At 32.7% G+C, this 24,273-nt stretch overlaps 1 protein-coding gene across 1 annotated transcript in view; it reads left to right on the forward strand.

The window, feature by feature from the left end:
• The window catches only part of LOC150094892 (small subunit processome component 20 homolog), a 468,852-nt gene that overhangs the window by 62,907 nt on the left and 381,672 nt on the right, over nt 1-24,273 (forward strand). Inside the window, exons 9-11 of the mRNA XM_090410975.1 lie at nt 5,656-5,808; nt 13,356-13,565; nt 19,819-19,969. Of these exons, the coding sequence (XP_090267101.1) occupies nt 5,656-5,808; nt 13,356-13,565; nt 19,819-19,969 (514 nt within the window). The remainder of the gene's footprint in view (nt 1-5,655; nt 5,809-13,355; nt 13,566-19,818; nt 19,970-24,273) is intronic.

A 24,273-nucleotide genomic window follows, 5' to 3' on the forward strand; every position in this document is an offset into this window, starting at 1 on the left:
TTCTCTTGTTCATAAATGACCTACTCACAATCATCACTAATCCTGTCCACTGCTTTGCTGATGATAGTGCTCAGTGTTTATTCTACAAGCTTCCATGGTCACTGCTCCAGTAAATTGGCAACTATCATTCCTTCAGTTTCAGTTGCACCTGCTAATACAAGAGCAACAGCAGCTGCCCAGCATCCCTTTACTGTGCAACTGCAAACACACTGAACCTGCTTCTTCTCTTCCTCTTTTATTCCTCTGGAACATCTGTCCTCCTGAAGTATTCCAAAACAATTACGACTTGCAGCCCTTCAAGAAAACACCAATAAATTTCTGTTTCAGTCCTTGTCTGCACCCCCCCCACACACAAAACTGATGTGCTTACGGGTCTCTTGACCTCTCACGTATGGGATCAAAATATAAAAAAAATTTGCAATATATCTTTTTATTTTATTAAACATTTTTTCATAATCTGTGAATGAAAGGTGACTTCCTAAATTAAATTCTCTTCTTTTTTCTATAAGTAGTTTTAAGCAAAAAGCTGCATTCATTGTGGAGTGGCCTTTTCTTAATCCATTTTGACATTCTGATAATATTTTTTACTGCATATTTTCAATTTTCATATTTATTCTACTATATATTTTGTAGCATATATTCAATGAAGTAATACCTCTAAATTATCAGCCTTTCTTTTATCCTCTTTTTAAATATGTATTGGTATTTGACTACTTGTATATATTTTATTTTAAAATGTTAATAACCCCTGATGAAATTTTTTTTCGGCAAATTTATACCGTTTGGAGTTTATCCCATCTTCTGCTGATTTCCTTTTTTTTTTTATTTACTTAGGTTCTTCTTTAATTCTTTTTATTATATCATCTAAATCATTTTGCAAGTTTTGATGTATTTTTTTATAGTAGTATTATCTGTTTAAAGATCTGTAAAGTAATCTAAGAATTCTTTTATATCTACATTCCCTGCTTTAACATTTTATAGGCATTGAGTCTTATTGTGTAGGTATAATATAAATTTTCCCCAGCTTCCCTTGTTTCTCTTTTGGCTATCACTTGCCTTTTTTATATTCAATTTTGTCTTCTTGTTTTTTAGTACTAAACCATCTTTTAAGGACTAGTTTTTTTATTTTCAGTTATTTTTATTTTACTGTCCTATATGTGCAATTTTTTTATTTTTATGATATTTTTTATGTATACCTAGACTTTCTAGGTATACATAAAATATCTTATGTATTACATCGGCATATGCTGCCGATGTAATAATTTCTTTCATATTATTCCATTCCTTCTCAATTTCTTCTTCTTCATTTTAGCCTTTCCCTGTATTATTGGTTTCCAATATATCCTGAAACTGACAGATTTTTTCTCCTCTACAAATATTGAAATGAAAAACTTGGATATTAATGAAAAAATTGTATTTTGTGATTTTTTTGTTCTGATTGATCATTAAGAGAGCAGTAAGTAGTGTCTATTTGATTATTTTTTTAATTTTTTTGTTTGTAGCCATGAATAAAAATTCATTATTATATAGGTATTATTATAAACATACTGCAGTGGAAGATGCAGGTGTGTGGGAGATGTCTGTGTAAACAGTGCTTAAAAAAAAAAAAGAAATCAAAGCAGTTGGTGGAAGTACTAGCAGCTTACATAACAGTCTTAAAAGCCAGCACAAAATTTTGTATTCTACAATGAGTCTTTGACTCCATGGAGGTCAGATGTTAATAAAATGAACTTATTTAAAAGAAGGAAAGAAAACGCTGTTGATACAGTCCCACCACCAAGTGAAAGACTGATTTTGATTCTTGATAAAAAAAATTACACCATATTTTAACAAAACAATTGTGAACAACTGCTAAAGATAAGGAAGACACAAACAAATATAAGTTTGTCTTCCTTATATTTAAAGTTGTTATTTATGTTGTAAAATAAAAAATGTTGTTCATTTATAAAGTGTATTAATATTTTTTCTTTATAATAATTTTTTTTTTGTTTTTTTTCTGTCATATTTTATATTTCACTAACATTCTTGTTTATTAATATTTATTTTCTTTTAATATAACTTCTTTGAAAATGTAAGAAATTATCAGCAAATTGATATTTATGAAATTTTTGACCAAATTATTAGAAATTAAAGAAGTCAGTAAATTTGCAGTCCCTAATTACTCAGTTCAACAATGTAGTATGCTTAAAACGCTAGCACATGGAGCCACAGCTATTTGTTCCAGTGACACAACTTTTGCTTCAAAACTCAGTTATTTGCACCATACTTTTTAATCTTGTGGCTACAATCCTGTAAAAAGATAAATATTCCCTTTGTCCTAATATGTAAGGTATACTGCTAATATAGTAAAAATTCTATAAATATGATTATCGTGGGACAGACACGTTTCATTCTTTAATATATCCAGGATCATATAAAGGGTTTCGTGCCTACAGCTTGGTCTATAATGGAAGAACTATTAACATCTATATGATCACTTAAGAATCAAAGCTCCACATAGCCATTTAAGAAGTATAGAGAACTAACGAGCTTCTGAACTAATATCCAGTCTTCACCTTGTTTTTCACCATGTCACTAGTTGTCTACCTGGATACTGAATAAGGATGGGCTGGCAATTTGGAATTTAGCCAACCAAATGTATTCTTCCTAGTTTAAACCAAAATAAAATGATGGAACAACATGGTGAAATTTCATGGTGGTTGGGGCTTTGCCATGTTAAACATGGTTCCTGATATTTTTATCAGGGAACAATGACAAACAGTGAAAAACCAGCTGCTGGAATAAACTTCAGTCAACATTTCTGGGACCATCAACAAAAGAAACTTCTTTTCCATGTGGAACTAGCAGAAGAATTGGAGAAGTGCCAGATGAACATAACAGGTGTTACCAAAACAAAGAACACAAAGGCATCTGTTATTTAGAAGAATTTAGAATCTTCTAAATAAAAAATACAACATGTTATATTCAAGCAGTGATGATCAGAAAAAAGAAGAACCAGCTATATTACTCAACACTAAAAATGAGGATAATTTTGAATGACAGGCAATATCAAGTGGAGTGATGTAGGTGAACATCAAAAAGGAGAATCAGAAAATGAGACTTAACATGTCCCCATGGTTTCACATAAGGAATTCTTTGAGGCAGCTAACACAAAGAAAAAGTTGCCTTGTTGGAGATATAAACAGCAGAGTAAGTAAGGATTGCCTACTCTGCTGTTTATATTGTTTCTCCAAATTGAGAAAAGAGAAAAATAATAAAAATAGTAAATACCAACTGGATATGGACTATTCATTATGCACACCATGTTCTAACATAAACATGTGCACAAATTCATGTGGAGGAGAGATATAAGAAAGAATAAAAGGCTCATTAACTATGCTATTATTGATAGCAGTATCATCCATCTTGTTCAGGACATGAGTATACAGGAGATTTGAAATAAGAAGTGATTGCCATTTGATTTTGAGCAGGATAAAATTGAATATCATATCAAGAAAAGTATATGTGAAAATTTTAAAAAGAATTGAAGTTGAACTGCTTTCAAAGATGTGTACTATAGTCTCAAATATACAAATATTATTCAGGAAAAAATGCAAGAGTTTGAAAGCAAGAACCAAACTTTGGAGATTCATTGGCAGACTGCAGAAAACATTGATTTATTGAGAAAGAGGTATGAGGTGAGTTTATCTTCATGAATAGAAAAATCAAAACTCCATAGTGGACGTCCTGAGTTCACTATGGAGTTTAAGTAAGTCAACGTGTGGTAGAGAATACAGAGAAAAATGCAAGAAAGTGAAAACTGTGTTAAACAAATGTCATAGGAAGACTTTGGTGAGAACATAGAAGATAAATATCAGGAAGGTGGCAAAATGTTTTGAAGGCAATTAAAAAGCTATAAAGATAAGAAAGAGTACTGTTAAAGGAATCACAGATAATAGTGGTGACACATAAACTGAAGATATTATAGATGTCTCGAGTAATCACATTGAAAGATTGTTTAAAGAAAAGTGCGGTGACACCACAGTGGTAGAAAACATTCAAGAGAAATGCAATCAGCAGTACATATCCATATTTGAGGAGCCATCAAAACCTCAAATGTGGAAAGGCCGCTGGAATGGATGATATTTGATCAGAAATGCTTCAGATATTGATATATAAAAGTTTTATACTGCATAAGTCAGATGAGAAGATGTGGTCAGTGGGTCAAATTCTAGATGATTGGAGTAGAGCTCCATAGTACCCATCAATAAAAATGGAAATAAAACTGAATGTGAGAATTACAAAGGAATTTCCCTACTATGTGTTCTAGGTAAGATTTACATAAGCATGTTTGAGAATATGCTAAGAAGAATTGTGGAAGGGAAACATGAAGAAACACAAGGTTGTCAATGTCATATTTTCACTTTAAGAGAAATAGTTGAGAAGTCATGGGAATATAACTGGGATTTGTATATAAGCTTTTAGATCTGGAAAAAGCATATGACGAGCCAAGAGAGAGAGAGAGAGAGAGGGGGGGGGGGGACATTCAAAATGCTACAATTATGTGATATAAATGGAACATTATATCAAGCAGTATACAGTCTCTATTTGGATTGTAAGTCAGCAGTTAGATTTGAAGGAGTATACGAAGTGTGTGATTTAAAATCAGGTATGAGGAAATTTGGATTGTAAGTCAGCAGTTAGATTTGAAGGAGGTATACGAAGTGTGTGATTTAAAATCAGGTATGAGGAAAAGGTACACATTAGCCTGACTGTAATTTTTCATCTATATGAATCGCATTATGAAGGAGAGTGGCAGTTGGCCTGATATCAAAATTGGAGAGATGTTAATCTCAACTCTTTACTTTATGCAGATAATATTATACTCTGAATTCTCTTAATTTATTCTGTAATAAATTGGTAATATAATCAGCAATAAAGAGACAAAGACTATGAAAAAAGGCAGGTACTGTGAAAACATCAACTGCATCACTAAATGGAGAACCTATAAAACAAGTAAACCATTTAGCTAAATGGACCCAATTTTTAGCGAAGGTGGCAAATTAAATATGGAAATAGATAGCAGAATTAACAAATCTGGTATATTATGAAGTCAACTGACTTCTTACTATACCAGACAAGTTAGTTAGTCTCATATGGAAGTGGTAGCATTTTTCTTCCTTAAAGAAATTCTTGTTTTTTTTTTTCATCTTGCAAATCATTCAGAAGGACACAGTCAACACTAGCCTCATAGCCTTAGCTGCATCACCCGTAAGCCCATTTTGCATGTTTAGCAAGAAAAAAAAAACCATATTGCCTCTGTATCAGACCAGCTAACCTACTATCACTGGAAATAGTTATCACAAAGGTTCTTCAAGTCATAGATAAAATTCATAATCAGATCTTTTACAGCTAAAGAAAACATATCACATATCATCTTTCTTGCTATGTTATATATATAAACTGAATATTATACTAGAGGAAGTATTCTGCATTAGTAAGTGTGCAGTAAAAATGTATAGATTTGCCTCCAATTAGATAGAAGTTTTCATTAATGTAAAATTTGCTGCTCTGGAATATAGAATGCAAACAAGAACCAATCAAAAATCAGCATATTTTGATTAATATTTAAAAGTAATTAATTTCTTGTTTGAATAATATTTCCCTTCTTTTTAGTGAAACTCCTCACCGGACTCGAGCATCATTGAAAAAAAAAACAAAGACACTTGAAAGTTTTTTGTTAAAATTTTTAGAAGACATCTCAGAGAATACTGTCATTGAGAAATTACCTAAAATATGGGCAAGTTTAGTGTGCCTACCACATTTAAGGTAAAGTTTATCTTGTTTGAATACTTTAGATTTTTATAATTATAATTGGCAACAAAAATTTTTAACTTACAAATGTTTCTGCAAAAAAATACTCAATACAAAAAAACAGAAATTCTTATAGAAATGTAAAATATAAAAGTGAAATATTTATAAACATTAATTACTAATGCATTATTGTCTGTACAACTGGTAACTACAAAACATGAATTATAGAACAGATATTTAAACATTTTATATCCATCATTCTTCCTTTACGCATATAAGACTAAAAGGTCTTTTATGGTCAAGTTTACTTAACTAATAATCAGGCTCATTATTATTATGAAAGTTGATTATTGCTAGATGGAGTGGTTAATTTAATCTACTTCACAATCTGCAGTATGTGTGTTTTGTTTCAGATTGCCTGCTTTGCAGAGCAGAAAAACCTTACCATATGAGATTGACTAACTCACCTTCAAAGCCTTTATAAATGTTTCTCATATCCTTGATTCAAATCTGTTTCCAGCTGGGAAGGAAGAGGTATTGTTTCTGCTGTGTCCTGGAAGCACTAAAAATTTTACATATATATTCGGTTCATGTACTGTATAGACTGTATTTCAGACAGAGAAAGCTAAATTACACAGACCTAAACATTGTGTGTGTGGGTGGGTGGGTGTTGCCCTTTTGGCCGTAATTATGCATTTATGTCATTCTCTCCACTTATAAGTCAAGTAGTCAGACAGAAGAAAGAATGGTGCAAAAAATACCTCACTTATAAGTGGAGTGCATGTCATAAATGGATGATCATGGCCAAAAGGGCAATACACACAATGTATCCAGATGCTAGATACATTGGTCTGTCCTGCAATTGATTCAAGTTTTTATTTTATTTATTTATTTATTTTTTTATGTAGCTAACACCCATAACAGGTTTTTATAAACCTATAGTACATTTGTAACTTGAATAGGCTAAAGATTTTTTTACCCTACTTTTTTAAAATTAATTTTATATATAATTTTTGTATTTTTTATTTATTTTTTACATATTCTAGAAACTGCTCTAGAGATGAAACATGGAACTTTTGAAGCCACTTCAGGCTTCTAAGCAGACCAGTAATGATTTTACATATTTATATTTTCCTCAATCTTTTTACAAGTGGCACCTACTTTGTCATGGTGCATTGCTGTGTTGATAGAGATATGCCTGTTCTATAAAACAGCTTCAGTGTAAGAAGCACTGCATTTTCCAGAAATATCATCATCATCTTTGGCTTTCATCCTTGCAGGATTATAAACCAAACATTCAAGTCCAGACATGAGTAAACCACCTTCAGACTATTACACCTCCAACTGCAATGATCCATGTAGATATAAGGCATTCCCTGGACATCAGCTACATCCACTCACCAATTATATGGACTAGTCACAGTTTTCTCCAAACAATTGCAATTTGCCGTGGTTATCATTTCACCATTAATTACCATAGTTAATGTTTGGCTTGAGTGTGGTTGTCTACCCATATAAATTAAGACTGTGTAGCTTTACATCGAGTCCTACAATTAAACAGAATTCCTGTAGACTATCTTCAGACTACTGATTGCTCATTTTCATTTTGTACTTCCAGGATTTCTACTATTCATCTAGTCATTCTTTGATTCCTTGATGTTAACTTCATTGATCTGATATCGCTGTGCATTTCTTGGTGATGGTAACCTCACATTTCCATTGGTTGATAAAGTTGCCTATAGTTGATTCCGGGCGATCTTATTTTAAGATGGTTTGGTGTAAAATCATGTGTAAGACAAGGAGACACATTATCTTTACTCTTATTTATCATCTATATGGATTGCATTATGAAAGAAATTGACATCAAACCTGATATTAGAATCAGAGATATCAAACTTAGATATTTGCTTTATGCAGATGATGATGATGATGATGATGTTCTCCTAAACACATCTAGTTCAAGTGTTCAGGATTATCTAACTAAATTGAATAAATTTGGCATAAAAATCAGCAATAAAAAGACCAAAATTATGAAAATATGAATCAGCTGCATTCAGATTGGTGATTCTATAGAACAAGTAAAATATTTCAGCTATTTAGGCCCAGTTTTTAGTGAAGATGGTAGGTTAAATCTGGAAATAGACAACAGAATAAGCAAAGCTGGTATGGGTAGCCTGATGAATAAATTTATATGGAACAAGAGAGAATAGCCAAAACTCCAAACTAGCAGTATACAAGACAGTGTTCAAACCATTTTTAAATTGTGAAATCTGAGAGTTGATTAAGAAATAAAGCACTTAATCAAAGATTAGGACCCACAGATATGAGAGTTCTTAGAAAAATTAGGAGCCTTAACATATTGCATCAGTGGAGACATTTAGGAAGGAACTTGACATTGTTACCATTCAAGAATGTGTGAGCAGGGCTAATTTAAGGTGGTTTGGTCACTTAAACAGAATGGGAGAAGAGGTTAGCAAAACAAGTGTTTGATATCAAAATGGCAGGAAAAAGACCCAGAGGAAGACCAAGGTCTAGGTGGATTGATTCATGCAGAAGAATGAAATATTAGATATGACAATATTAGAGTGCAGAAAAGTAATAGACCATTTGGAGAAAAATTGGAGATTAATTATGATGTAAACTTTAATCATGTAGTGCTGCCATATTAGCCTGATGATGATTTTTTATCATGTGTTAATTTTCATACTATGAAAATACCTTTTCTGAAGTCCATGTTTTTTATGTACCATTGATAGTGTACAGATGTATAATCTATCCTGGGGGGGGGAGTATCTCTGTTACTTTATATAACAGTAAAGACTATATGTGTTGAATAGAATATACTTATGGATGTGTTTCCTTCTAGAATGGTGGTATACCAATATTTATATCAACATGGTGTGTTTATATATTAATAATATAAAATAGTTAGTACAGTTCATTATCTGTTAACAATATTTATGCAAATCCAACAAATATTGGATACCTGAATAGTTAATACATACAATTTTTATTTACAGGAATGTACTTATCATACCATTTTCTTAGAGCAAAGGTATTTTGTTTTTCAACTAATTTCTTCCATTGGATGCTCTGAGCATTTTGTGAAATCTCATTGATTTGTGAAATGTGTGTGCACTTGTTACAGCCAATTTATGATAAATAACACAATTCCAAGCTTTTAACATGTTATGTTAATTTTTTTCAAAGATGAACAACACAGAGAAAGAGATGCATTAATTATTAAAAAGCATCTGATCATTTCTCTCCTAGAAATCAGACCAGTATCTTCTAGAATAATAGCAGCTAGATTCAAAACAAAAGAGAAGAACATATACCTAAAAATAATTCAAGTATATGCACCTGATCAATCACATGAAGAAGAAGAATATCTAGAATTTCTTGAACATCTTCAAGACGAAATGAACACTACTAAGAAAATGGATATCACCTTAATCATGGGTGACTTCAATGCTAAGATTGGAACATTCACAGAAGATAAAATAGATGTAATGGGAAATTTGGGGATTGATGAAGCCAATGAACGAGGTGAAATGCTACTAAATTTTTGCAAGTTAAATAACCTATTTATTGCTAATACAATATTTTATCACAGAAAAATCATAAATATACCTGGACCTCCCCAAATGGAGAAGTTAAAAATTGTATAAAGTATATAATAATAAATAAAAAATGGAAATCCTCAATTAATAGTGTAAAAACTCTAAGAAACATAGATATGGACATAGACAATGAACTTTTAACAGCAAAATTAAAATTGAAATTTAAAATCACAAAATCAGCTCCACAATTTAAAAGAATAGATGTTTTAAAACTAAAATCAGAAAATCATAAAAAAAGAATAAGAATATATGAAACTTTTGGAAGAAAATCTCAATGACAATCAAACAGAAAATATAGAAAAGTTATGGGAAGAAGGAAAAGAAGGTATTTTAAAATCAGCAACTGAGGCCCTTGGTCATCCCATTAGGACCAATAATGAGTGGATGACTGGTGAAATTCTGAATCCGATTGCTAAAAGAAGAGAAATGAAACTAAAAATCACAAAAGAAAACTCAACAGAAAACAGGAATACCTACAATTTAATTAAAAAAGGAAATAGATTTAAAATGTAAAAAACAAAAAGAAGAATACCTTGAAGAAAAAGCCAAGCAATGTGAAGAAGCCAATAAAAAACATGATTTAAAGACTATTTTCAGAACAATACAGGAAATATCTAAAACATATGTTCCTAAAACAATCACACTAATAGATCAAAGTGGAATATGAAATAAAGAAAAGATGGTATACAACTATTTCACTGTAAATTTTGGAAACAATAGCACAAACCATAACCTAACGTAAGCTCCATAGAACCACCAAAAAATCTTGATGAAGAAATATATAAATCACTCAACAAAATGAAAGATGAGAAAGCTACTGGTTTTGATAATATTCCCAAAGATTTATGGGAAAAAGCAGAGAAAGAATCATAAATTACCTAGGAAACCTATTTAACAAAACAATTCTTGAAGAGAAATTTCCTAAAAATTGGAAGATATCAAAAATAATTATATTTTATAAAAAAGATGACAAAAGCCTATGTGCTAACTATAGGCCTATCTTTCTACTTCATGCTTACAAGATTTTCATCCGTATTATACAAAACTGAATTAAATCTGTCTACGAAGAAATCTTAGAAGAGGAACAAATAGGCTTCAGAAGTAGCAGAGGAACAGTTGATGCAATTTTTGTAATACAGAACTATCAGACCTTGCAATAGAAAACAATTTTATTCTTTATTGCTGTTTCATCGATTATAAACAGGCTTTAGATACAGTAGATAGAAAATACATGATCAAATTCCTTGAAAAAAAACTAACATAGATCCCTATATTATTAACCTCATTAAGTAATATTATCAAGGCACAAAAGCAATAGTGAAATTTAATAAAATGGAAACAGAAGAAATACATATTGTAAAAGGAGTTATGCAAGGCTGTCCACTTTCACCATACTTATTTAATATAGCAACATACTTGAAAGTGGTTGCATCCCCAGGGAATTTAAAAGGGCAAAAATCATCGCTGTGCTGAAACCTGGTAAACTAGTAGACAGAAGTGAAAGCTATCGCCCCATGGCCCTTTTAAGTGCAACCTACAAACTGCTGGAGAGACTGATTCTGAATAGGATCAGTGAGAAAATTCTGGAATGGTTTCCAATAGAACAAGCGGAGTTCAGAAAAGATCGTAGCTGCACAGATCAGGTCCCTTGGATTAACAACTTACATTGAAGCAGGGTTTCAAAGATGCTTGAAGACTACTGCAGTCTTTGTTGTATACAAATTCCTTAAGATCATCCCATGAAAACACTGGGGCACCTCATAAACAAATTATTATGTGATCAATATTTCAGAGTGGTAAATGGGGGAAGTAGCAGTAAACAGAAAATGCTTAAAAATGGGCTACACAGGGTTCGGTGCTAGCACCACTACTTTTCAGTCTTTATATCGCAGACATCCCTGAAATGGTTAGTAGAAAGTTTGCTGTATCACTGATCAGTGATAAATCTATAGAAAGAACTGAAGAAATATTGATAAATGATATGCTGACCTTATTGCAGTTCTATAAAAAATGGGGATTAACACCAAATCTCCTGGTAAAATTGAATGTTCTTGTTTTCACCTTAATAACAGACTTGCAAATCAAAAACCAGAGATATGTGTTGATGGGACATTAATCTCGTTTAATCTGACACTTAAATACTTGGGAATAACCTTGGATAGAACTCTGTCATATAAACAACATAGAGATGATATAGTTCAGAAGCTCTGTGGTACTACATGGGGCTCAAGTGCCACAACTCTACTGCACCGCTTTAGGACTGGTCTACAGTGCAGCAGAGTATGGTGCCCCTGTCTGGCTTAATAGCCACCACATCAACAAATGTTCAACTTAATCTCACTATGCGCTTAATAACGGGCTGTATCAGAAGCACACCCTTACAATGACCCCCCCATTCTGAGCCATATTTCTCCTCCAGAATTGCGATGACATGAAGCTCTGCATTGTGAATATAAAAGAATCCTAAATAACCAAAATCTCCCAATACACGAGTTTATTCCAGATGTTTTATCTGAGAGATTAAAATCCAGAAGACCTTCCATTAAAACCGCCTGTAATCTTCTCAGTCAGAATGCCAGCTTGATGAATAAGTGGGATGCACTGTGGACTCAAGCAGTATCACCTGAAGTCCATAGCTGCATACATGTTCTTCAGAAACCATCTGGATTTGACCTGGCATGGAATATATGGAAGGCTGTTAACAGGATCCATACAGGTCATGGTGTATGCTGAGACTTGCTATCAAAATGGGGACCGAATCCCCACTGCCCTTGTGGAGCCAAGACCCAAACCATTCGTCATATAGTTCAGGAATATGAGTTAATGCCATATCCAGGTGAACTAAAGGACATTTTTGACCTATCCCCAGAGGTGATCAATTGGATTAAAAATTTAAATGTAAAAATATGACTACATTTTTGCTTGATGCTTGTCATTTATTTAATACCTGTATTTCATTTGCTTGTTTATGTTTTACTTTTTATTTATAATTTTATATATTGTATCTGATCTATATTCATGTGTATTTTATTTTATTTCCTTTTAACCATGTGTACATGCCATACAATAAATAAATAAATTTAATATATATATATAAAGAAAGTCATCAGAAAAGCTCCAGAAGAATGTACTGGCTTCTCAGTAAATGGAATCAACATCGCCGTATCAAATATGCTGATGATAAAGTTCTTCTTACTAACAGCGAAGAAGATCTATATTCATATGTATTTTATTTTAGAAGCATTAGCAGGTCATCTCCACCTATGTATCACCTTACCCCAGTCCTGAAGATACTTTCAGACACAAACTTTGTTTGCTCACACTTGGATAAAGGATTAAACTAAATTTATTATACTCTAACCAAGTGAAAAATAAAATTTCAACAACTTTCTCTAAATCCAGAGTAATTTATTAAAAAAGGGTGGCACACCATTTGGCAATTCCTATAAGTGGAGATGACCTGCTAATGCTTCTGCCTGGTATCTCAACTTGGGCCTGGCTCCTACTGAAGAGACCTCAATAAAGGTCGAAACTAGTCTGGGTAGTGGCCCTTCCCTTAATGCATAACATTAGACATATCTGCAAGGAGATGTGTTTTGCATTATAGGAGATACTGAGACAGGAGTTGTTGGTTTCTTGCTCCACCTTTGCAAGGAGTTGTCCTGGTGTTGTACCACCTTACCCCAGTCCTGAAGATACTTTCAGGTGCAAACTTTGTTTGCTCACACTTGGATAAAGGATTAAACTAAATTTATTATACTCTAACCAAGTGAAAAATAAAATTTCATCAATTGCATTACATTACAAATGCATTGGTAATTAATGTTCACTTTTGCTCTGTGTGTGTGTGTTGTATTACTTTAGCAGGGTGATGTAAACAATTAATTATATGATTATTTAGAAAGTAAGTAGTCTAAATGCTACTTTACATTTTCCTAGACCCCTTAATCATCACATGGCTGCAAACAAGATTGCTGATATTCTGATGTTGTTGCATCAGACATTAACAAGGAAGTCCAATGAACAAGAACAGCAACTTAAGCTGAAGCTCTTTGTTTTTTGTGAGGCTGTGCTTGCATTCATCCACTTAGAATTACCTGAAACTTTCTTTGAAATGCTTTCACCTGAGTTCTTTGTTGAATTATTATTGTAAGTACTGTTTATTAATAAATAATTTTAGCATTTAGATGTTAAATTGTAGAATGTGTATTTCTTTAATATATTAATGGCTTACATCCATTAAATAACAATATTCATGATGTTAATGGTTTGAAAATTAATGAAATTGATCTTCAGAATATATTTTTTTTTTAATAGACTCATCTTGAAAGGATTGTAGGACTAAGAATATGTGAATATGGATTTTAAAAAAAAGTGTTAGGAGTAGGGTTGTGCCAAAACGGAATTGGCCAACGCACTGAATATTTGGTTTGAAATTTGGCTGAAAAGCACTGGCCAAAGCATACTGAATTAATTTTTATAAACAAATGTTTTTTTAATGCACTCTTTACAAATTAATACAAATTTTTAATGAATGTATGTTTTTTTGTTCAAAAGATTGCTTTTAAAGTTTAATTTGCAGTGTTTAAAAGTTAATTATGTTTCAGCTGAATATTAGCACTTTAGCCAAATTACAGACTGAAGAAAGATTAAAAAGCATGTGTAATAATACTTCACCTAATTATGTGCCTATAAATGAATGAAGATACATATATAGAAACTTTAAAAGTTTCGAAAACAGACTGCAGAGCTTATGAGAATACAATCTTTGGCATTGGAGTTATCTTAGCTTGCACTGCTAAAAAGATGCGTACAGTCCAGGCATGTGTACATTTGCCTTTTATTAGTTCTTTTGATTAAGATTTCATTCACCTGATAGCTGTTTCGAACTGTTGGTTCTCATCAGGAATCAGGTACAAACTATAAAATAACAAGAATCCTCATTCAATGACAAAGCAATTCTGTTTTGGCACAACCCTACTCCTAATACTTTTCATGCACAAAACTTGTAAAGTTTTTTTCTTGCATGCTAAGGCAACTCCAATACCAATAATTGTATTCTAATAAGCTCTCCTTTTTTTATTTGAAACTCTTCAAGTTTTAAGTATATAACGAATGTATCCCTAATATCTCTTATTTGTGTTTATTTTACATTAGCAAAATGAAGACATTTAGGATGTTCTTTGATTTAAAAAAAAAAAAAAAGGAAAATAATATTTTTTCCCCTTTAATATAACAACTACCAAATTCTTTTTTGAGGATAGAACTGAGATGTATGATGGATGTAAATAACTATTTGGGAACATTGATCAAGTGTAAACGGATAAGTATTTTAATACCAACTAGTTTCACCAAACTTAAGTGCTATTGGCATCATCAGGGTACAAGTACTGAGGTTAAAACATATCACAAAATAGATCTTAAATGTAAATTCTAAAAATTATAGTTACAAACTAAAATAGCATTGAATGTGAATAATACACGTATTGCATGTACATTATTTACTAGTTGTTGCTAAGGAATGTTCTATAGTTAGCATTAAAGCTCATTTCTTGTGTGTTCAGAGATCTAATTAAGGTTTTCCATATCTCTGGAAGTATTAAACCTTGGTTCCTGTTAAGGAATGTGACTGCTTCTTTAAACATTCGAGAGTGGTAGTCTTCTTTTGTGTAAGGGGTACGACTTATGTCCCACTCAATGATATGGTTTGTTATGGAGAAATGTAATGACAGGCCTGATATGTCTTGTCTGTTGTTTTTAACATAACCAATGTGTTCCTTCTGTCTAATCTCGAGGCTTCTCGAAGTCTGGCCAATGTAACTTGAACCACACAAGCATGGGATATTGTAGACTCCAGCATACTTATAGAAAGGATGGGTATCTTTTGGAGATTGTAGTAGTTTACGAATTGCTTCTACAGGTTTGAATGTCACTCTTATTTTGTGTGGTTTGAGGAGATTAGCGAGCTTGTTAGAGATACTGCTCACATACAGAATGGCAATTGTTGTAATATATTGAGTGTCTTCTCGTTCTCTATTTGGCGGCTCAGAGAAAAGGATTTTGTTGACGAGTTTTCGTGGGTAGCAAATCAAGGTAAGGTTATTAGTCATCTGTTGTAATGCAGAAGCTCTTTTCTATAGTATGTGTACTATGCTCAGTTTGTGAGAAATGTGGTGTGAGGAACTGAAATGTAGATAACGTCCTGTATTCGTAGGTTTCCTGTAGACTGATAGGTTCATAAGGCCATTAACTTGCTTCTTAATTAAGATATCTAAGAACGGTAGTTGTTTGTCTTTTTCAAGTTCTAGAGTAAATTTAATAGAATGGTGAAAGGAGTTGATTTTATTGAGAAAATCAAATAGGTCATCTTTGTTGTGGTTCCATACAATGAAGATATCATCTACATATCTTCACCAAATTATTGGTTTAGGATTTATTTGAGATAGAATTTTATTTTCGAGATCCTCCATAAATAGGTCAGCACAAGAAAGTGAAGGGGGGGGGGGGGGGGGCTATCCATTGCCAGGCCAGTTAATTGTTGGTAAATAGTTTGAATTTAGGCAATGATTGTACAGCGAGGTTATATCTTGTGGGAATAAAGTGCCTAAGATGTTGATAACTTCCACCACAGGAACATTTGTAAAAAGAGAAGTGACATCTAAGCTTGCAAGTAGATCATTTTCAGATATAGTAATGTTTTTTAATTTATCCACAAAATGTTGTGAATTTTGGACACAACTCTCTGAGTTATGGATATGTTGTTGTAAGAGTTTAGAGAAATGCTTAGACAATAAGTAAGTAGGTGAGTTAATGCCATCTACAATGCGGCGTAAAGGAATACCATCTTTGTGAACCCCATAAAGTCTTGGAGTTAGAGGGTGCATGGATTTTAATTTTTTAATTAGATCTGTTGGCCAGTTGATCATATTGCATAGTAATTCATTTGTGTCATTGTGGTTATTTAATGTAGGATCTTTCGTTAAGATATGGTAAACAGACATGTCCGACAGTAGATTGTTGACTTTATCCTCGTAGTCCTTGGTGTTTAAAATCACAGTACTGTTATCCTTGTCTGCCTTAAGTATTATGATATCTTTCTTTCTCTTCAAATTATGAATGGTTCTTCTATCTAGAGAAGTGAAGTTTTGGTATGGGGTTCTAGAAGAGGAGAGTATTTTGCAACTTTTTAATCTGAGGTCATTTGCTATGTGTGGTGGTAATAACGAGATTGCTTTATCTGAACGGCAGATGAAATCTACTTTTGGTATCGGCCAGACTTCGAGAAGCCTCGAGATTAGACAGAAGGAACACATTGGTTATGTTAAAAACAACAGACAAGACATATCAGGCCTGTCATCACATTTCTCCATAACAAACTATATCATTGAGTGGTAAAAGTCGTACCCCTTACATAGAAGAAGACTACCACTCTCGAATGTTTAAAGAAGCAGCCACAGTCACACGCACTACAGATAACCTTAACAGGAACCAAGGTTTAATACTTCCAGAGATACGGTAAATCTTAATTAGATCTCTGAACACACAAGAAATGAACTTTAATACTAACTATAGAACATTCCTTAGCAACAACTAGTAAATCATGTACATGCGATACGTGTATTATTCATGTTCAATGCTATTTTAGTTTGTAACTATAATTTTTAGAATTTACAGTTAAGATCTATTTTGTGATATGTTTTAACCTCAGTGCTTGAACCTCGATGATGCTAACAGCTTAAGTTTGGTGAAACTAGTCGATAATAAAATACTTATCCGTTTACGCTTGATCAATGTTCCCAAATAGTTATTTACATTAGATCTGTGAGTAAGAAAATACATGCTCATTATGAGATGGATGATATTATGGATCCATCCATATTTTATAGAAAAAACCAAAAAAAAAATTTAAGTTTCAAAAATTTACCAGTGAGTTGGTAAGAACATAACCTTATATAAATTTTCGAAAGTAAGTAATCTTTTCTACATTTCTTACATTCACGTTTTGCTATAGAATATAAATGATCTGTAATATTGTGTATTACAGTATTTAGGTAAGATCAATATAAGTTTCTCAGTTCTATACGTTAATATTTTATTATTATTATTATTAAGAGACACTTCCAGGGAGTCAGAGACTCATCGAAGGAGGCCACATACTACACACACACACACATACACACACCAGCTAATATACTTATTCTTGAATTCATTCACACTGCTTGCACTCACAACATTCAATGGCAATCCATTCCAATCATGCACCACCCTCTAAGAGAAAAATCTAGCCCTCACACCCTTCTTGGCAGCCTTCATTCTTAGCTTCCAAGGATGCCCTCTCGTCCTTTCCCCACCCTCCATAAATTGAAAGATTCCATGAATTCAAATCCTGTATGATCCTTTCAGAAGTTTGTAAGTCTCAATCATATCACCCCTCTTTCTCCTGTTTGCTAGTGTCTGCAGTCTACAAATTCTCAATCTGTCTTCATAATCAGTATTCCACAATCCTGATATCATTTTTAACACTCTCCTTTGTACTCTCTCACAACAGAAACCAGGAGACCAGACCTGTGCACGATAGTTGTGAGGTCTTATCAAGGCCTTGTAAAGAGGCAAAATAACATCCTTATCTTTACATGTGAACTTTCATTTCAGCAGTGCAATTATTTTTTGAGTTGTATTTGCAATCTTTGCCACATGGCCCCTAAACTTCAACTACTTCCTATCTATTAACACTCCAAGATCCCTAGCCTCATCAGTTTCTACATTTACTGACATTGAACTGACACCCATTTTCCCATGCCCACAATTCCAGTCTATTCAAATCATTCTGCAAAGACTGCATATCTGCAGCATTCCTGATTACCCTACCTATCTTTGCATCATCAGCAAATAACTGTATGTTACTTGTCGAATCCTTCCCAATATCATTAATGTACAGATTGAATAACAGTGGATCAAGCACTGATCCTTGTGGTACACCACTTGTTACCTTAAGCCTTGCAGACTCAGATCCCCCGTAACCACTTTTTGATATCTGTCATTCAGCCATCCTCTTATCCATGCTAATATTGTATAACCCAAACCCATTTTCTCCAATTTATGCAGCAGGCTGCCATGCTGTATTCTGTCAAAAGCCTTAGCAAAATCCAAAAGTATCATGGTGTATCCATTCCCCTTGTCTAGTTCAATGGTAACATTGCTATAGAATGTGAGCAAGTTGCTAAACCATGACCCTCCTTTAGTAAACCCATGCAAAGTAGATAGATATTCACTGTCAACCTATTTCTGAATGCGGGCCCTAACCAATTTTTCCAAAATCTTCACCACCACTCCTGAGCACCCACCTAGAGATTATTTGTGATGAATTTAACTTTCTGATATAGATTAATTACAGCATTGAACTGAACGTTTGTCTTCACTTACCATTTGTAATTATTTTGTAGTGGTCAAGTTGAAGCCTAGCATTTCAGGCTAGTGAAACTTAGTGCATTAATAAAAGTTGAATATGTGGCTTGTGGGTAGAATTTGTGTCATTTCAGTAGTGCAGCCAAGGAAACTCCGATTCCGGTCTTGCTCTAATGAGCTAGCTGGTAAATTTTCAAAACTTCCCTTTCTTTCTACATTTGGCTATAAAATATAGATGAATGCATAATATCTTCTATTTCGATATAACAAAACTATCATTTCATTTTTTAATTTTAATTTAATTTAATTTTTGTAGTAGCATATGTCTGGTTTCTTCATAAACGTTTCCGACTTATAAAAAAACCCTTTCACGAAGAAACTGAAAACTGAAATGCTGAAAGAAATTTTCTGAGAAATTGTACTGCAGAATAAGTTTACTCAATTAGCATCAGAAACTCTTCTATTTGAACAGTTGCCTAAGATAAGGGGAGGCTTTTCCTGATTGGTTGCATTTGTTATGTTGCATGTAACAGGAATTTTTCTGCTTTGGGTGGCTGAATAATCAATCTTTCTATTAATTCAGCTGAAGCCGAATATCTGAAAAACATGCCGAGTATCGAAGCAAAACTGAATATTTGGTGCATCCCTAGTTAGGAGCATAAATATATACTCTCCAAGCCTGAATACATGTACAATACAATAATATTCAGTCATTTCTCTTCCATTAGGTTGCATCTTAATATTATAATAAGTGCCTGAAAATGTTGATAATGCATTCATGGATACTGAGGGAACTTTTTTTTTAAATCTGTTTAAATATGTATATATCATATGTACTAGATATGAAATTTTTTAATATTCAAAATTAACTTGATCCATTAAGAATGCTTATCATATTACTACTAGCAAGAAACTGTATATCTACTAATATACCGATTAACATGAAATTTTAATTTATGTAACTTTTAAATGTGTTATTTTGATTTGAATCTTTCAGGTTATATCCATCTTCAGTTCCCTTACTTCACAGTATTGATTTCTATTTATCGTATGCATTGACTACAAAACACGATAAGCTTCTTTCTGAATTATTGTGCAAGAAAATCTTTTCTATTATTTACAGTAACCTTGCCTCTCCATTTCATATGGTAAGTGATATAAGACTGAAAACAGTTAAGAACTTTATCATGCATTACTGAGTTAATTTGTTTTATAGTACATAACTTTGATATCACACGCACAAAAAAAAAAACCCATTTTCTTTACCTTATTTCCATACTTTCTTCTGTTCTTTTTAAATAAATGCATTTTTTGAATGAAGAATTGTAAAATTCTTACCAATCACTCCAAATTTATTTTATTTTATTTTATTTTTATTTACAGTAATTGCTTTAAAAATTGTTTTGGAATTATTAATTATGTATGAATAAAAGCTGAGCTTGTCTATTTAAGGAGCTGTCCCTTTTTATTACCAACCAATAGGCATTACAGTTACATTTAATTATAATAAATCAGACATACCTGATTAATTTAAAGATCAGGTTGATAGTGATATTTATACAGAATTCTTAAGAAGAACAGGCTGTAAATAATGTGGAAAGTGAAAACCAAATACATAAGTAATGATATATCAAAGGGTATATAAAACCATGAAAACAAAATAAGTTTTGAAAGGTGATGGATTTAAAGAAAATAAAATTTAAAATTATGAGATAATATAAACACCCAAAAAAAAGTAGCAAGAAAACCAGCCAACATCATGACAGTCATCAGATGATAACAATAATAATGATAAGAAAACTAGTTATCAGCTTGATATTTGGTTTGCTAGATATTAATTAGAGTTAGGTGGGTTTGAGAGAAGAGGATTAGTTTATTTTATTTAATTATCAAGACAATGTGATTTTTGAAATTAGTAATGAAGGCCTTCTCAATCTGAAGTGTATGGCATGTAAAGATATTTCAAAGTGGGATTTTTGTTAATATTGCTAGTATGCTTATTTTTGCGTTTCCTTTTTTGGAGAGATGTATGAGGGTGGTCTGAAAAGTTCTCGGCTTCGACCATAGATGGCGACACTATCGGCAAGATTTTTTTTTTTTTCTTCCTAAGTTGGTACATCTGTCATAAGCATCCATGTGAAATTTCAAGTCATTCTATCAAGTAGTTTGTTTTATACAGCTGTCTGAAGCAAAAGTGTTGTCTGTATCCCTTGAATGGATAAAATTGAGTATCGTGTGGTTATAAAATTCTTTGTAAAAGAAGGTTTAACAACAAAAGAAATTCATTCAAAGTTCATAAAAGTTATGGCACACTTCCCTTTCATTTTCGACAATTAAGAAATGGACTGCGGAGTTTAAACGTAGCCGTACCAGCCTTGAAGATGATCCACATGAAGGATGGTCAAAAAGTGTAACGGTGCCAGAAATCATTGATCAAGTGCGCGATATGGTATCAGATGACCAGCGAGTCAGAGTACTTGAAATTTCTGAGACTATAGGCATTACAAAAGAACGTGTAGGATATATTTTGCATGAAGAATTGCAAATGAAAAAACTTTGTGCAAGATGGGTGCAGTGCTTGCTGACAGCAGATCAAAAACACACTCACATGAAAATCTCTGAACAGTGCTTGGAGCATTTTAACAAGAATAAAACTGATTTTGTGCTTCGATTTATTACTATGGATTAGACTTGAATTCACCATTACACACCAGAATCCAAACAGTAATCAAATCAGTGGACAGAAGCCGGTTGTTCATCCCAAAGAAGACAAAGTCGGTTCCATCAGCAGGAAAGGTCATGGCATCGGTGTTTTGTGATGCTAAAGGCATTTTATTTATTAATTATCTTGAATAGGGTAAAACAATAACCGGGGAATATTATTCCTATCTAAATGAAAAAATTCATGAGAAAAGACCGGGTTTGCAGAAGAAAAAAAATCATCTTTCATCAGGACAATGCACCTACTCACAAAGGTGTTTTGACAATGGGAAAATTAAGGGGTCTGTACTATAAATTGTTGGAACATCCACCCTATTCCCCAGATTTGGCTCCCTCTGACTTCTGTCTCTTCCCAAAACTAAAACTCTTCCTTGCTGGTCAGCGTTTTTCTTCGAATCAAGAGTGATTGCAGATGTAGACGAGTATTTTGCAGATCTTACTGACAACCACTACAGGGACGGGATAATGCTGCTTGAGCATCGCTGGAATAAATGTATTAGTCTTAAGGGAGATTATGTTGAAAAATAAAAATAATTTTGAAATTATAAATTCGTTTTTTCATTGTTAGGCCGATAACTTTTCAGACCACCCTCATAGATAGTCAGGGATTGGGATATAGCAGTCTAGTTAATTTTGAATTTAACATGATTTTAAAGAACAAATGGTGAATCTAGACTAACAAGTATTGTTACTAGGCTGGCAGTTAAATTAAACAATATTATTACCCAGTAATATGTTGCTCTGTGTTATTGTTCTTTTTTTGTTTTATTAAGTTTGTTGTTTCTTAGGGAAGATAAAAAACAGTTTTTATAATTTGTATATTTGAAGATGTTTTTTATTTATTTATTTTTATTGGAGGTTCATTCATAAAAGGTTTTTGTAAATAAACATTTGTATCGTGGGTGATCTAAGGATTTTTTTTTTTCTATTTTTATTTCATTTTATATTTTATATATAATCATCACCATCACTTTTCTGATATGTATCCCTGTGGGATGTTCAGGTTACTATGACAACAGTACATGATTAAGATTAATCTCCTATCAACAGTTTTTCTTCAAATCAGTCCATTACTTGTGAACGCTGCAATATTATCATATCTATAATTTCGTTCTTCTAAGACAGTTCTGACTAAATCAATCCACCTAGACCTTGGTGTCTTCCTCTGGTCTCTTTCCTGCCATCTTGGCATCAAACACCTGGTTGGCAAACCTTTCCTCACCCATTCTATGTAAATTGAATGCTAATAGTGTCATATTACTTTCTAATATCTTCATTTTTAATACGATTTTGACATTAATGCCATTGGTTCACTCCTCTGATGTTTCTTAGAATCCTCATGGTCTCTAGTCTTTGATCAAACACTTTATAACCCAACTCTTAGATCCATAACTTAAAAATGGTTTGAACACTGTCTTGTATACTGCTAGTTTGGTGTTTTGACTAATTTCTCTCTTATTCCACATTAATTTATTCATTTGGCTACCCATCATACCTGCCATCTTCACTAAAAACTGGGCCTAAATAGCTGAAATATTTTGCTTGTTTTATAGAGTTGCCATTCAGAATGCAGCTGACATTTTCTATGTTCTTGCCTGTTTTCATAGTCTTCGTCTTTTTATTGCTGATTTTCATACCAAATTTGTTACAGCTGTTATTCAGTTTAGTTAGAAAATCCTGGAAACTTGCACTAGATGTGTTTACGAGAACATCATCATTAGCTGCATAAAACACATAGATCTAAATTTGACATCTCCAATTCTGATAGCCTAATGCCACTTTCTTTCATAATGTGATCCATATAGATGAGGAATACAAGTGGAGATAATGTGCACCCTTGTCTTACCTTTGAATTTACATCAAACCATTTTTCTATATTTCCTTCAATTCTAATTGCTGACTGACTTAAATATAGACTATCATTCTGTATAATGTTCCATTCATCCCATATAATTGTAATGTTTTAAAAAGTTTTTCTCTAGGCATATTGTCATGTGCCTTTTCCAAATCTAAAAAACTTAAATACAGATCCTTGTGATATTTCCATGATTTCTCGACTATTTGTCTTAAACCGAAAATATGATCCTGAACCCAGCTTCTTCTTCTCCAAGTTTCTCTTTCACAATCTTTCTCTACCTCTTTTCAACTATGCTTACATAAATCTTACCTAGAGCACCCAGTAGAGAAATTCCTCTGTAATTCTCACAATCAGCATTATTCCCTTTTTTATAGAGGGGTACAATGAGAGCTCTACTCCAATCATTGGGAATTCAACCTGCCCAGGTCGAATGAATTACATGGTGTAGAACCACAAAACCTTTATGCCTCCATACTTAAGCATTTCTGGTCGAATATCATCTACTCCAGCTTCCTTTCGACCTTTCAAGTTTTTGATGGCTCTTTCTACTTCAAGTACTGATATGTACTCCTCTTTGCATTCGTCTTGAAAATATTGTAGTACAGTTTTGTCACTGCTTGGTTTGTTTAACAGTCTTTCAAAGTAATTACTCCAGGGTTTTTTATTTTATATTTTCAACAGCATTATTTATTAATACAAGAGGAACAAGTAAATTGTAAGTAATACAAACTGGAATAATTTTTATTAGTGAGTTAATAATTACATCATTTTTATAATTTAATGGGGTGCTTAAGGGTCAAAGCTGTATAACTGAGAGAAGACCTTCACATAGCCTTTAAAGGAATGCAGAGAATCGACCAGGGCTTCTGACCT

This window comes from Typopeltis vanoorti, chromosome 21, assembly GCF_054136105.1.
Source record: "Typopeltis vanoorti isolate ZY-2024b chromosome 21, IOZ_Tvanoo_1.0, whole genome shotgun sequence".
Lineage (NCBI taxonomy): Eukaryota > Metazoa > Arthropoda > Arachnida > Uropygi > Thelyphonidae > Typopeltis > Typopeltis vanoorti.